Source organism: Anolis sagrei, chromosome 4, assembly GCF_037176765.1.
Source record: "Anolis sagrei isolate rAnoSag1 chromosome 4, rAnoSag1.mat, whole genome shotgun sequence".
Classification (NCBI taxonomy): Eukaryota; Metazoa; Chordata; class Lepidosauria; order Squamata; family Dactyloidae; genus Anolis; species Anolis sagrei.
Genome location: NC_090024.1, coordinates 46,206,215 through 46,221,090, shown reverse-complemented (window position 1 = coordinate 46,221,090; position 14,876 = coordinate 46,206,215). Strand labels below are relative to the sequence as shown.

Here is a 14,876-nt window from a genome sequence, read left to right as displayed (position 1 = left end):
ATACACACAATTCTTATGTCCTTACTGGACAAGTATTAGCACAATACCTCATTGTTTATAGACTGGTTATGTAGTTCTTGTCACAACTGAGTCACAATTGTTCCTCTGCTTAATATAAAATACATTTCTTTGCATGCATAATGGAAGAAAGGGTGGGGGAGAGCAGAGGATCCATGGCTACATGGCCAAAAATAATATACACAATATACTTCATGTGTACAGTATTTTTAAAATGGCACATTTAAGCAAATAACATCAAATTGACAATTTTTAATTATATATACTATTCACACATATATCCTGAGAAAATCCTTAGTAGAAACACCTTTGGCAGGATTATAGGTATGATACCTCTTGAATAAATCTCTATCAGCATTGAGAATTGGATCTTGATATTTTGCCCTTCTTCTTGACAAAATTGCTCTAGCTCTGTCTAGCTCTAGCTGGAGACTAAAAGTGAACATCCACTTTCAAGTCTTGCCACAAATGCTCAACTGGGCCATTCTAATACTGAGGTGTTTGCTTTCAAATGGATCCAATGTTCTTTGGCTCTGAACTCAGGCTCCTTATTGTCTTGCTGGAAGGTGAACCTCCACCCCAGTCCCCTGTCGCTTGCAGACTGAATCTGTTTTTCCTCCAGAGTTGCGCCTTTTTTTAGCTCTATTCATCTTTACCTCAATGTTAACCAGTTTCCTAGTTCCCGTCACGGAATAACATCCCTACAGCATGATGCTGCCACCACTATACTATATATCATTGCACTAGCAACTAGCACCATCGCATCAGCATAGAACCAATCAACACAGATATTTTTCATTATCAGGGATATGTTACAGTTTGGCCCAAAGGAGCCAACAGTCTACTGCAAATAATGTGCCCATTTTACAAATAAAATTGCTCATATTCACTCTGACTTAAGGTGCATTTGCACTGTAGAATTAATATGGTTTTACACCGGTAACTGCCATTCCTAAATGCTATGGAATATTGGGAACTGTGGTTTTACAGATTTTATCATCATCTGCATAATAGTGCTGGTGCCTCACCAAATGAGTTTTCATAGCGTTGAGCCTTGGCAGTGAAAATGTGGATTGACCCTTAGACAGCAAAGTTGATATATTTCCAGGGGATGTAACTATGCACTTGTTTGTTCAGTGTTGATGGGCACTTTTTAACTTGTGCAGCCTAAGGATGTGGGCTGGATCCTTTGAGAGATGAGTGCCGGCATATATGTACTAGATCCTTGTCCTTCCTGGCTCTTTAAACAGGCCAGAGGGTAAGGGAAATGAATAATGGCTCTCTGCATCAAGGCAGGGTCCCAACATGGACCCTGTTGTAAGACCCTGTTTGGATCCTACTGTACTAGATAACTATTATCCACTCTGTAACCAACCCATTTCTGGACAAGGTACTGAAACATGTGGTGGCTTCTCAATTTCCAGGAGTTCTAGGCTGAGACAATTATCTAGATCCATTTCAGTCTTGTTTCAGGACTGGTTATGGGACAGAGACAATTTTAGTCACCTTGGTAAATGACCCATAGAGGGAATTAATCAGAAGGAGAGTGTCCCTTTTGGTTCTTCTGGACCTCTTAGTTGCTTTAGATATCCTCCCGAGTCAACTCTCTGGTATTGGAATTGGAGGTACTGTTCTACAGTGATTTTGTTCTTTTCTAGAAGGGCACTCTCAGAGAGTGGTATAAGATTCCTGCTTGACCTCTTGACCATTGGCCAGTGGAGTTCCTCAGGGTTCATTCTTGTCCCCTATGTTTTTAACATCTACATGAAACTTCTGATAGAGGTTTTTCAGAGGTTTTTGGATATCAGGTGTCACCAGTATGCTGATGATCTCCAATTCTCCTATTCCTTTTTACCCAATTCCAGTGAAGCTGTTCCTGTGCTAAACTGATGTCTATAAGCTGTAATGGACAGAATGAAGGCATATAATTTGAAACTTTCTACAGACAAGAGGGAGGTACTCCTAATCAGTTGAAGGACAGATCTGTGAATATAGATTTAGCCTATGTTAGAAAGGGTTGCACTCTCCCTGAAAATGCAGTTTTGCCGTTTGGGAGTGCTCCTGGATTCAGCTCTGAGCCAGGAGGCCCAGATTTCAGCAGTGACCAGAAGTGCTTCCACACAGTTAACATTAATGCATCAACTGAGGATATTCCAGAAGAAGTCAGATGTGCCTATGGTGGTACATGCCTTGGTTCCATCCAATCTGAATTAGTGTAATGTGTTCTATGTGGGTCTGCCTTTGAAAAGTGATTACAAACTTCAGTTGGCTTAAAGAGCTGCAACCAGGTTGTTAACTGGGACTGGCTACAGGGAGAACACAACTCCCTTGTTACATCAACTTCCTTGGCTGCCGGGCCAACCTGGGAACAATTCAGAATTCTGGTTTTGACCAGTAAGGTCCAACACAGCTTGGGTTATCTTCCTTTATGGATCACAGATTGTCTGGAGAGAACCTTCTCTGTGTCCCATAATCTTCTCAGGCCCATTTGATAGAAACAAAGGAGGATAGCTGCTCCCAGACTTTCAAACTCCCTCCCTAGAGAGTCCAGGATGGCCCCACCCTTGCTCTCCTTCCCGCCGTGGGTTAAAACATTCCTGTTCTGTCAGGCCTTTACAAATGAATAAAGCTTAGGCTGTTAATGCTGCATGGTGCCATTTGGAGGTTTTTATAAAAAAGCTTTTTTAATGCATTTTCATGTTTTTAATGTTTAATGTTTTAACTTATACTCCACTTAATTGATTTTTAATCTTGTATTTATACTGTATTTATACTTCTAATTTTTCTAATAAATATTATCTGTATTTTAATATGTCATTATCCACTTGGACTCCCCTTACTGGGAGAAAGGTGGGATATAAATGAATAAAATAATAATATACTTCACTATTGACAGTGTAATCTCAAGCAATGACTGCAGTGGTGTTTTGAAGTGGGGTCAAGAAGTTCAGGTTTCTTTTATCACACCAGTCCCCCCCCCCCTAAATTTGTGATGTTTTCTATCTGCTGTTTTGCAAACCTGTAATAGGATCTGTGTTTTTTTCCTCACCACTTTTCTATACAGCCCAGCTTTGAAGAATGTTCATCAATACTTTTCCCATCTATGTTTGACTTCCCTCCAGCTCTTTGACCTACTGTCAACTACTTATGTGACTTATGTGACTACTAGAGCCAACAGTTCACAACAGAGATTATTTAGGAATGTAAAACAAAAAAAAAGGCTAAACTTGTGCAATCGACACATTTCAGTTTGTTTCATTTTTTTTGTTTTTATTTTCTCAAGTTTTGTATCTTAAAGGAGAGAAAGATATAACTTCACTGTGTTGAGTATTTTGCCTACATTAAATGGAACAATCCCAATTCCAGGTTGAACTCCTCAAGAAACTGTATATAGAAGTGTAAGTTTAATAATGAAGTGTGAGCAGAGGAAATTCAGTTAATACTGAGTGAGGTATATTTTAGTTAATTTAAAATTTAATGTATCATTTTAACTTCAAATAAAGAGGTGGGATGGGGTAATATCCTGAGTGCTGGACTAGAACACCAGGAAACAAGAGTTTTCACTCAGGCACAGAAACACAGTGAATAGCCTTGGGAAAGTCACAACTTCTCGGTCTCATAGGAAGGCAGCGATAAACCTCTTCTGAATAAATCTTGCCAAGGAAATCCATGAAATGATCACCCTAATTCTGAGTCCACTTGAAAGTACATGATTTTAAATACTTTTACATACATGTCACTATTTTTATGTAAAAAGAAAACTTTTAAAAGTTCCTTCATCATTCTCCCTCTCCCTCCTCCCCTCTCATAGAGCAACAAAGCAGGTTGGGCCAGCTGGACTAACCTTTCCAACTATTACCTAAACCAGTACGTCATCAGTTATCTAATGTGGGAAATTGGCCATTTTCTGCCATTGTGCTACAAACTGGTCAAGTATTTATATCTATGAGCTATAATTGCTTCTTTCTTTCCTGGAAACATTGGCTAGTCATCAATTGCTAGTCACCAGCCTAGTAGTGGCCATGGACAGCACCAGCACCAGTCCATGGCCACGACTTTAAGGAGAACTGGACCAAAGTATACACACAGCTTCTCTATTGGATAGCAAAGGAGCAGAGTCTGAATGCTGCAAACCTCATCCTCCCAGACATATCACCTGAGAAAAAGACCTGGAAAGTTGTTTAGGCCTAAAACCAAGAGTAGTCCAAGGCTGCTATCCCACAGGAAAGCCCTCTGGGTCCAAGCCTTCCCAATGTCCCATCCAAAGTGAGACAGATAGAAAGCATGTAGGGTGAGTTAGGGAACCTGTGGTCTTTCAGGTATTAATGGATTGCAACTGTCAACTGGCCTAGCCAACAGTCAATAATGAGGATCGCAGGAGTTGTAATTCAAACACAGCTGAATGAGGAGCCCCCGGTGGTGCAGTGGGTTAAACCCCTGTGCCGGCAGAACTGAAGACCGACAGATCGCAGGTTCAAATCCGGGGAGAGGCGGATGAGCTCCCTCTATCAGCTCCAGCTCCTCATGCAGGGACATGAGAGAAGCCTCCCACAAGGATGATAAAAACATCAAATCATCCAGGCGTCCCCTGGGCAACGTCCTTGCAGACAACCAATTCTCTCATACCAGGAGTCACTCCTGACACGACAAAAAAACAAAAACAAAAACTGAATGATCATACATTTCCCATCTCTAATCTGGCATTTTCCAGGGAATCAACCAGATACAGTGATGCTTATTCTAGTAACCATCATTCACCTAATCTACCCTACTAAGAAAGAAAAGACATGCAGTGCTACTGAGAAAGCAGAAGCCACTGCCTTGTCTTGCTTCCTCCCTCCCTTTGGGCAAAAGAGATGAAATCATTGGCATTTCTGGATTTAGTACCCATTAGTGGGGAAGTTGACGGCCTAAAGATGGCTGTTATTACTCCCTTCTTAACACATCTCCATACTTCCAATGAACATAATGATTGTAAAGACTGGTCCCAACAAATCCAACAACTCCTATCACCTTTCCCAGAAAAAGACAGGAAAATTAAGCAGAGATGTTTCTCCCTCTCTTGGCACTCAGCTGCATTTTTGGAACGCAAAGGTATGGGAATCATGGACTCTCATCCTCCACTCTACAGCATCCAGAACACATCCATACTTTGGTTATAGCACTTTTATTATCACGTTAATTATCATGGTTCTATCCTACATAATCCTGGGAGCTGTCTTTTAGTTATGTACTAAGAATTTTCTAATAATATGCTTCAGAAAACTTTCCAGTCTTACATTTCCTAAGGCATTCTGGAATTAAAACTGATTTAATCCTCACTAGTCGCTCTCTTCTAACTTTCTCACCAAAGAACAAATTCCAGGTTTGTTTAAGATGGAGCCATGGAAGTGTTACAAAACTGCTACAACAGTGTAGTGCATATACCTCTTCTGAGAGAGAAAAAGACTACAGATTCCAGCACCTCTCTCTTAATGGTGTGTTTTAGGGGAGGGAATGCTAAGAACTGCCAAAGTCCTGCTGCCAGCCTCCCTTGTACAAACTAAACAAACAAAAAAGGTTTGGCTGTCCTGCTACCCTATTTTATTAACCTAGAGTTCAACTTAAAGTTTATGACCTACTTTGTTAATGTGAGAGCTATCCTGTTTCTTTTATATTGCACTTTTCTATCTCACAAGAAACTAGTATCGCAAACATAGGCCAAGCCATCTCGGCCATGAGACAAATTCCAAAGTGAGGTCCATATCCTTTATTAGACCAAGGGGGAAAATAAATAAATAAATCTAAATGTTTTCCTTAAGAGATGGAAACAGATCTAAGTGGCTGTTAGATTAGATTATTCCAAGAACAAAAAAGTGGAATTCAAAGAGGTAACTGTATTTGTCTAGATAGAATATCAGTATGCAAAGGAAATTGGAAGCACCTTAAAAATAGAGAATGCATTTAGCAACATAGGCTTTCATATAGAGAGGGTACATCTACCCTGACCATTTAGGTAAGTGGGAAACCAGTGGAGGAAGAAGCATTTCAATATAAAGCTAATGACATGTGGTGCCATGGAACCAGATTGAAACAGGGATAGTGTTTATTCTTATACATACTGCAGAGGTTGACTTTGACCCAGGCTGGATCTACACTGTCATATAACGCGGTTTCAGAATGCAGATTGACTATATTGACTGTATTATATGAGTCTACACTGCCATATAACCCAATTCAATGCAATGAATCTACATTCTGAAACTGCATTATATGGAAGTGTCAATCCAGACCCAGTTCCAGGATCTACAGGATCTGTGGCTTCACAGCCATGAAGGAATCAGGTTTTTGTCACCTCCATCACCACAATTCACATGTGCAGTTCACACCATCCTTTAATTTCACCATGCGATGTGATTTAAACCTAAGAATGCAGATGCATGTTATGGGTGCTCAGGGAGCACACAACTCCTCTGTTGCATCAGCTCCACTGGCTGCCAGTTTGCTCCCGGGCACAATTCAAAGTGCTGACTTTAGCCTATAAAGCCCTAAACGGTTCTGGCCCAGCTTATCTATTCAAGCACATCTCTTTCTACAAACCCATCAGGAACTTGAGATCGTCGGAGGAGGCCCTGCTCTCAATCCTGCCTGCTTTGCACACACGTTTGGCGGGAATGAGAGACAGGGCCTTCTCTGTGGTGGCCCCTCGGCTGTGGAACTCCCTATCTAGGGATATTAGAACAGCCCCCTCCCTCCTGACCTTTTGAAAAAGAGTGAAAACCTGGCTCTTTGAGCAAGCATTCAGAACCTCAGGATAAACAGACAAACTTGAATTGGAAAATGACCCAGGAACAGTTAAGACGATGGAATGGATGAGGATTTGAATGAGAGGACATGGGTTTTTTTAAACAAAATTTATTATTCGTTGTTTTTATGTCTCTAAATGTACTGTAATGTTTCTTTTTTGCTTTTTATCAATGTATGTATTTTATATATGGCATTGAATTGTGCCAACTTTGTATGCCGCCCTGAACACCCAGTAGAGTTCCAGACCTTTAAGTCTTACCATTTTCCCTTTGAGTGTTAAATTATGCCTAGGAACATACTTGATAGCCATATAAACTAGACCAGTGGTTCCCAATATTTTTTTGACAAAGGACCACTTTACCAGGGATCACTTTCCAACATTAGTACCAAAAAGGTTATGAATCAGTTTTTGGTCAACTTTAGATTCGGTTTGGTTATTTGAGGTGCTGATTCAGAAAATTGCATTGGATAGACCACATCAGCTCTAGTTTCTGATACAGAACATATGCCATCCAGTAGTCACCATCTGCTCCCCACAGAAAACCATATTTCATAATCTACAGCTGATGTGGTAGTAGTAATCTTTTGTGGGTTGTCAGCCTCTCCTCTCCCAACATCCCCATTGCCTCAGAACTATAAGAGGACTTCATGGGACCAGTCACTCTCCTTGCCTTGTGGTTTCCAGGCAACGTGAGGCCATGGACCATATTTTCATTCTTGCAGACCATGGACCACAGGTTGAGAAACACTTAACTAGACTGTACTTTTCATGCTTCTGTCTTTTAAAATACTTCAAGAAAACTTGGTAGCTTGCTCCCTAATTTGCAGATCATATTGCTTGACCTTTACTTTGGAAGAGTGCCTTTTTTCTTCATAAATCAGAGTGTTGGTATTATTGGTGTCTGCTGTGTACCTTCAAGTTGTTTCTAATTTAATGTGAACCTATTATTGGGTCCATCCAGTCTGTACAATTAAAGCAATTTGACACCACTTTAACTGCCACAACTCAATGCTGTGAAATTGCAGGAGTTGTAGTTTTAGGAGGTATTTAGCTTTCTCTGCTAAAGAGTGGTGGTGGTACTTCATCAAACTACAAATACCAGGATACCATGGCAGTGAAAGTAGCGCTAAACTATGTTCAACCCACAGTTAGATGCACTCATTGTTTTCTTGGCAAGACTTGTTCAGAGAATATCTGCACCTTTGTTTTATTTCAGAAGCTAAGAGAGCATGGCTTGCCTAAGGCCACACAATAGGTTTCCATGGCTAAATGGGGATGCTAACTTTGGTCTCCAGAGTTGGGAGTCCAATGTGGTTTTGTGGTCCCCTGGAGATTACATAGGGTGCATCTGCACCAGGGCTTTCTGAACTGTATGTCACAACACATTGCTGCCATGGGAACATAACAATAAATAACAAAATCCAGGGAAATGTATTAAGTGGTTGGTGTAACCTCTGATTTTCTAGTGAAACAGAATTACTGTGCCATGAACTGATGCATGTCTAGGACCTCATCACACTAGAGAATGAATCCATTTTAAATCCAGTTTCTGCTTCCTGCAAAATTCTGGGGCTTGTAGTTTAGTGAGGCTGTTAAAGTCTCCTCCCTAAACTACAAACCCCAGATTTCTGCAGGAGGCAGCAACCAGATTTACAGTGGATTCATTCTCTAGTGTGATAAGGTCCTTAAAAAGTGTGATACCCATATGAAATGTATGCTTCAGAATTAATACAGTATGACATCAGTTTAGACTTCATCACACTAGAGAAAAAATCCACTTAAAATCTTGTTTCTGCCTCCTGCAGAATTCTGGGGTTTGTAGTTTACTGAGGCTGTTAAAGGCCCCTCCCCAAACTACAAACCCCAGAATTGTGTAGGAGGCAGCAACCAGATGTAAAATGGGTTCATTCCCTAGTGTGATGAGGTCTCTTAAGCTGATGTCAAACTGTATTAATGCTGAAACAAACATTTTAAGGTTTGTAGTTTAGGGAGGAGCGTTTAACAGCCTCACTAAACTACAAACCCCAGAATTCTGCAGGAGGAAGAAACTATATTTAAAGTGGATTCATTCTCTAGTGTGTCTCTATGTGGGGTTACCTTTAAAGACTGTCCGGAAGCTTCAAATTGTCCAACGCTCGGCAACCAGGTTATTAACAGGAGCGGCACTCAGGGAGCATACAACTCCTCTGTTGCGCCAGCTCCACTGGCTGCAAGTTTGCTACAGGGCACAATTCAAAGTGCTGGCTTTAGCCTATAAAGCCCTAAACGGTTCCGGCCCAACTTTCCTGTCCAAACGTATCTCCTCCTATGAACCAGCTAGGACGTTAAGATCGTCTGGGGAGGCCCTGCTCTCAGTCTCACCTGCATCACAAGTATGGTTGGCAGGGATGAGAGACAGGGCCTTCTCAGTGGTGGCCCCTTGGCTGTGGAACACCCTTCCCACAGAAATTAGATTGCTGTTAGCATTTCAGAGGAAATTGAAGACCTGGTTGTTCGAGCAGGCATTTGAATAGGCAGTGTAACTAATATAGGAATATGGAAGAATTGGATGATAAGACTGGATCTTGATTTTAACTATGAGACGAAACGAGATGTTATGATGTTTATTGATTGTTATAATGTTATTCTTTTAAATTGTTCTTAACTGTTTTTTATCATCTTTAAGCATTGTATTTGCTATTGTGAACTGCTCTGAGTCGCCCTGAGGGCTGAGAAGAGTGGTATACAAATATAGTAAATAAATAAATAATGTGTCACCCACATGAAAAGTATGCTTCTGAATTAATAGTTTGACATCACCTTAGGGGTGTCACCCATATGAAACATATGCTTCAAAATTAATACAGTTTGACACCTGGCTTCATCACACTAGAGAAAAAAATCTACTTAAAATCCGGTGTCTGCCTCCTGCAGAATGAACTGTCCAGGTTCAATGCTGTGGAATCCTGGGAGTTGGGAGTTTTGCAAAGTACCAAAGAGTGTTGGTGCTTCACCAAGCTCAGGCTCCAGAATGCCATGGCGTTGAACCATGGCAGTTCAAGTGGTATCAAACTGCATTAATGGCACAGGTTGGGCATGGCACGTCCATTCCAGGCGGGTTCCCCTTTCCCTCTTTCTCTCCTTGGTCCCAGGAAGCGCTGAATGGAAGGCACCGTGATGCTGGAAAGGGACACCTTCTCTGGCCTGCCCTCTCCATCTCTTACCTTCTCCTCCTGCAGAAATGCCACAACGCCCCCAGCGCCAGGAGAGTGGCCAAAGCCAGGCCGAAAGGGGGCAAGGGGAGCAGATCAACCAGGCCCATCTCGCCGCCTTTTCGCGCTCCTGTGGCGTCTCCGTCCTCCTTTCTTTCCTCCTCCTCCTCCTTGCGAGGAAAGTTACTCCAGGCGCGGGGAAACTCCCAGCTCTCCTCCCCCTTGCCCTCCCTCTTGCCCGCCTCCAGCAGCGCTCTTGGAAGTTTGCCTCCGAAGCCAAAGGGCTCTCATTGGAGGCCGGGAGGGTTGGGCCGGCTTCCAACGGGACTCCCGAGAGGCCCGGCCCCGCCTCTGGGGAGCAGAGGATCCATGGAGAGAAGAAAAGAAGAAGGGAAAAGACCGGGGGGCGAGGGAGCGGGTGCCTTTTCTCTCTCCTCCCGTTCCTTCCTCCCCTCTGCGAGCTGAAAGAACTCATTGTTCAGGATGGACTGGGCTAAGCAAAAAAAGAAGCCAGCACGTCGCTTGGGGAAAATCCCAAGCAGCATTCCATCCCGAATCAGGGAGTTTCTTTGCCACCCGACTTTTCTGGTGGGGTTCAGGACAACTCAATGTACCTAAGCCTAGAAGGGAAGTGGAGACAGGCTTGAAAAGGGCTGGGGGGGGGGGGTGGTTCCAATACTACATAGGTGAAACCTAGGGTGCATTCCCACTGTCTCTGTTATGTCAGCTCCATTGGCTGCCGATCCAATTCCGAGCAAAATTCAAAGTGCTGGTTTTGACCTGTTGTTGTTGTTCATTCGTTCAGTCGTCTCCGACTCTTCGTGACCTCATGGACCAGTCCACGCCAGAGCTCCCTGTCGGCCGTCACCATCCCCAGCTCCTTCAAGGTCAGTCCAGTCACTTCAAGGATGCCATCCATCCATCTTGCCCTTGGTCGGCCCCTCTTCCTTTTGCCTTCCACTTTCCCCAGCATAATTGTCTTCTCCAGGCTTTGCTGTCTCCTCATGATGTGTCCAAAGTACTTCAACTTTGTCTCTAGTATCCTTCCCTCCAATGAGCAGTCGGGCTTTATTTCCTGGAGGATGGACTGGTTGGATCTTCTCGCAGTCCAAGGCACTCTCGGAACTTTCCTCCAACACCACAGCTCAAAAGCATTGATCTTCCTTCGCTCAGCCTTCCCTAAGGTCCAGCTCTCACATCCGTAGGTTACTACAGGGAATACCATGGCTTTGACTAGGCGGATCTTTGTTGCCAGTCTGATGTCTCTACTCTTTATGATTTTATCGAGACTGGACATTGCTCTCCTCCCAAGAAGTAAGCGTCTTCTGATTTCCTGGCCACAGTCTGCATCTGCAGTCATCTTTGCGCCTAGAAATACAAAGTCTGTCACGGCCTCCACATTTTCTCCCTCTATTTCCCAGTTGTCAATCATTCTTGTTGCCATAATCTTGGTTTTTGTTTTTTTTGCTTTGTAGGTTTTGACCTACAAAACCCTATACATATCTGTCCGAACGCACCTCCTTCTACGTCCCGCCTCGGAGTCTAAGATCTTCTGGGGATGCCCTGTTCTCGGCCCCACCTCTATCACAAGTGAGATTAGTGGGGATGAGGAGCAGGGCCTTCTCAGTTGTGGAACTCACTCCCTGGGGAAATTAGGTCATCAACATCCCTCCTTTCCTTTAGAAGGAAATTAAAAACATGGATTTGGGACCAGGCCTTCGGGTAATCTGGCGGATAGATAAGGCACAAGCAAAGACTAGAATTGTTGGATTGGACAATGTGGATTTTGAATTTACGGACTCTGAGCTGATAAACGTTGAGCACTAGATTGTTTTTAGGGACTGTGATATATAATGGACTGTTTAATTGTTTTAATTGTTTAATTGGTTAATTACTGTTTATATGTTAAATTTGTTTTACCTTGTTGTTGTGCCGGCATCGAATTGTGCCTTTTTGTAAGCCACCCTGAGTCCCCCCTCGGGGGTTGAGAAGGGCGGGGTAGAAGTGCGAGAAATAAATGAAATAATAAATAATAATGTAGTGGTTCTCAACCTTCCTAATGCCGCAACCCCTTAATATAGGTCCTCATGTTGTGGTGATCCGCAACCATAACATTATTTTCCTTGCTACTTCACAACTGTAATTTTGTTACTGTTATGAATCGTAATGTAAATATCTGATATTCAGGATGTATTTTCATTCACTGGACCAAATTTGGCATAAATACCCGATAGGCCTAAATTTGAATACTGGTGGGGTTGGGATTGATTTTGTCATTTGGAAGACGTAGTTGCTGGGGTTTATAGTTCACCTACAATCAAAGAGCATTCTGAACTCCCCCAATGATGGAATTCAACCAAACTTGGTACACAGAACTTCCATGACCAACAGAAAATACTGGAAGGGTTTGGTGGGCACTGACCTTGAGTTTTAGAATAGTAGTTCACCTACATCCAGAGAGCATTGTGGACTCAGACAGTGATGGATCTGGACCAAACTTGGCACAAATACTCAATATGCTCAAATGTGAACCCTGGTGGAGTTTGGGGAAAACAGACCTTGACATTTGGGAGTTGTACTTGCTGTGATTTATAGTTCACCTACAATCAAAGAACATTCTAAACTGAGTCCACAATGGAGCTCAACCAAACTTGGCACACCACTTACATGGCCAACATTGCATACTGGTAGGGTTGGGGGCGCTCTTTTTTAATTCTGGGAGTTGTAATTCACCAACACTCAGAGAGCACTCTGGCGATGGAACTAGTAAAGTTGCCACACAAAACTTGTCTCAGAAAAAGCCCTCCCCTTGCTGAGAGGGCGTCTGAGAGGCTGGCCAATCACAGCAGAGGAGGGCTTTTGGTGGGAGGATTTGCCCTGTTTCCGAAAAGGAAGAGAAGAACAGGCAGAGAGATCTTCAGCCTTCTCTGCCAAAGGGTCACCTAAGACCATCAGAAATATATGTTTTCTGATGGTCTTTGGTGACCCCTCTGCAAATCCTCTAGCTACCCCCCCCCCCCGGGGTCCGACCCCCAGGTTAAGAAATGCTGGTATAATGAATGCAGTTTGATACCACTTTAACTGCCCTGGCTCAGTGATATGGAATCATGGGAGTTCTAGTGGGATAAGGCATCAGCATGAAAAACTTTAAAACTATTTAAAAACTACAACCCCCAGGATTCCCTAACATTGAGCCCTGGTGATGGAAGTGGTGTCATCCTGCATTTATTCTACAGTGTAGAAGCACCCACACTGAGCTACATGAGAAGGGTGGCCACAATGGCAAATGTTATTAAGGGGGAAGAAAACTGTTAGAAGAATCTGCAAGAAGCTTGCTGGGAAATTTATACTTCTGTCCACTGCTTTCCCTCCCTTCTGCTGAATGAATGGAGTGCCAACTACTTTTGTACTTTGAACTCTGTTTGCAACTGTTGAAGTAAGCTGGCAAAATGGGAAGAGAAAAGAGAAAGTGGGATAGAATGGCAATAAATGGGATGGCATTGAACTTCGGGCCTGTCCCTGACAAATCAAAACAGTTGGTGTGTATGTTTTGTTTGGTATTATATTTTAAAAGCAATTAATTCAACAACAAAAAAGGAAAAAAAGGGAAAAGAGGAAAAAAAGAAAAAGGGGAGGTGGAGTTCTTGTTAGTAGATTAAACCATGACAAATATTAAATATGTCAAAATAAAAGAGGGAAGGAATTGAAGAAAAGGAGGAAAGACAAAGTTGTACAAAGCTGTATGTATAAAGTTTTCTAAATGCCATTATTACACTGAAAAAACATTTTCCCTTTGAAAATACATCTATTTTTATATCAATTACATTGATTATATAAAATGCCAAAAATGTCCATGTATCTACTACAGTAAAGGGAGGAGTAATGTTGTCACCAAACATTAAGTCTAATAGTTGTATCTTCTTTCAGTATTATCTCACAATCTTCTAGCCTCTTCTTCCAGTTCCTCTTCATTAAAAGTTTATCTTCATTATTATTATAATCCACATGTTAATATTTTAAGTAGAATTTAATAACTATCTATTTATCTCTAATAATTATATTTCATATGTATTACATTATTTATTTTAAAACTTTATCTAATTTTAATAATTATATAGTAAAATAATTTAATCTATTAGTAAATCAGTATTGAATAAGGCAACAATTTAATATATTTAACTATCTTTGCTTCTTCAAACAGTACACAATATTACCATTTAAGAGTCATTTTTATTTTTTTAACTTGAAATTTTGTAGCTAAAGCAGAAATTTGATTTAATTAAGTCTATATAAAATATAGAATGGCTCGCAGAATTTACATTATTTTGTGTTATGGATCTAGTCTTCATGATTTGCTAAAAAAATTAAAATGGTTTCAACTGTCTTTTTAGTGTTTAGGACAAAAATGTGCAGTTGAGAAGAAATCGTTTTTTGTCAACAAGTTGACTGATTTATGGCGTCTTATGCATAATTGGTCTTCTAGAGCCCTGGATATCTCCTGCCTTGCTTAGGTTGTACAAAGTCAAAGCTGTGGCTTTCTTTTCCTGTTACTTCCTAGCTTTGCCATCTATTTCAATGAGAAATATTTTTTTCTGATATGTCCAAAGTACAACAGCCTCGGTTTAATCATCTTGGCTTTTAAGGAGAGTTCAGTTGTAATTTCCTTTAGGGCCTATTGACTGGTCTTTTTATCAGTCTCTTGTATCTATAGAACTCTCTTCCATCGTGAGATTTCACATGGGTTGATTCTCTTCCATTTAACTTTTTTCACTGTCCAGATTTCACATCCTTATAAAGAAATTAGAAATATTGTGCCATATATTATTATGATCTTGGCATTCATTTATATATCGTCATATTCAAATGCCAAGATACAGAAT

General features: G+C 41.5%; 1 protein-coding gene across 1 annotated transcript in view; it reads right to left on the bottom strand.

The window, feature by feature from the left end:
- Positions 1 to 10,200, bottom strand: part of CYP7B1 (cytochrome P450 family 7 subfamily B member 1) — a 123,270-nt gene extending 113,070 nt beyond the window's left edge. The window contains exon 1 of the mRNA XM_060775392.2: positions 10,009 to 10,200. Within this exon, the coding sequence (XP_060631375.2) occupies positions 10,009 to 10,106 (98 nt within the window). The 5' untranslated portion in view covers positions 10,107 to 10,200. The remainder of the gene's footprint in view (positions 1 to 10,008) is intronic.
- Between the last annotated feature and the right edge of the window lie 4,676 nt (positions 10,201 to 14,876).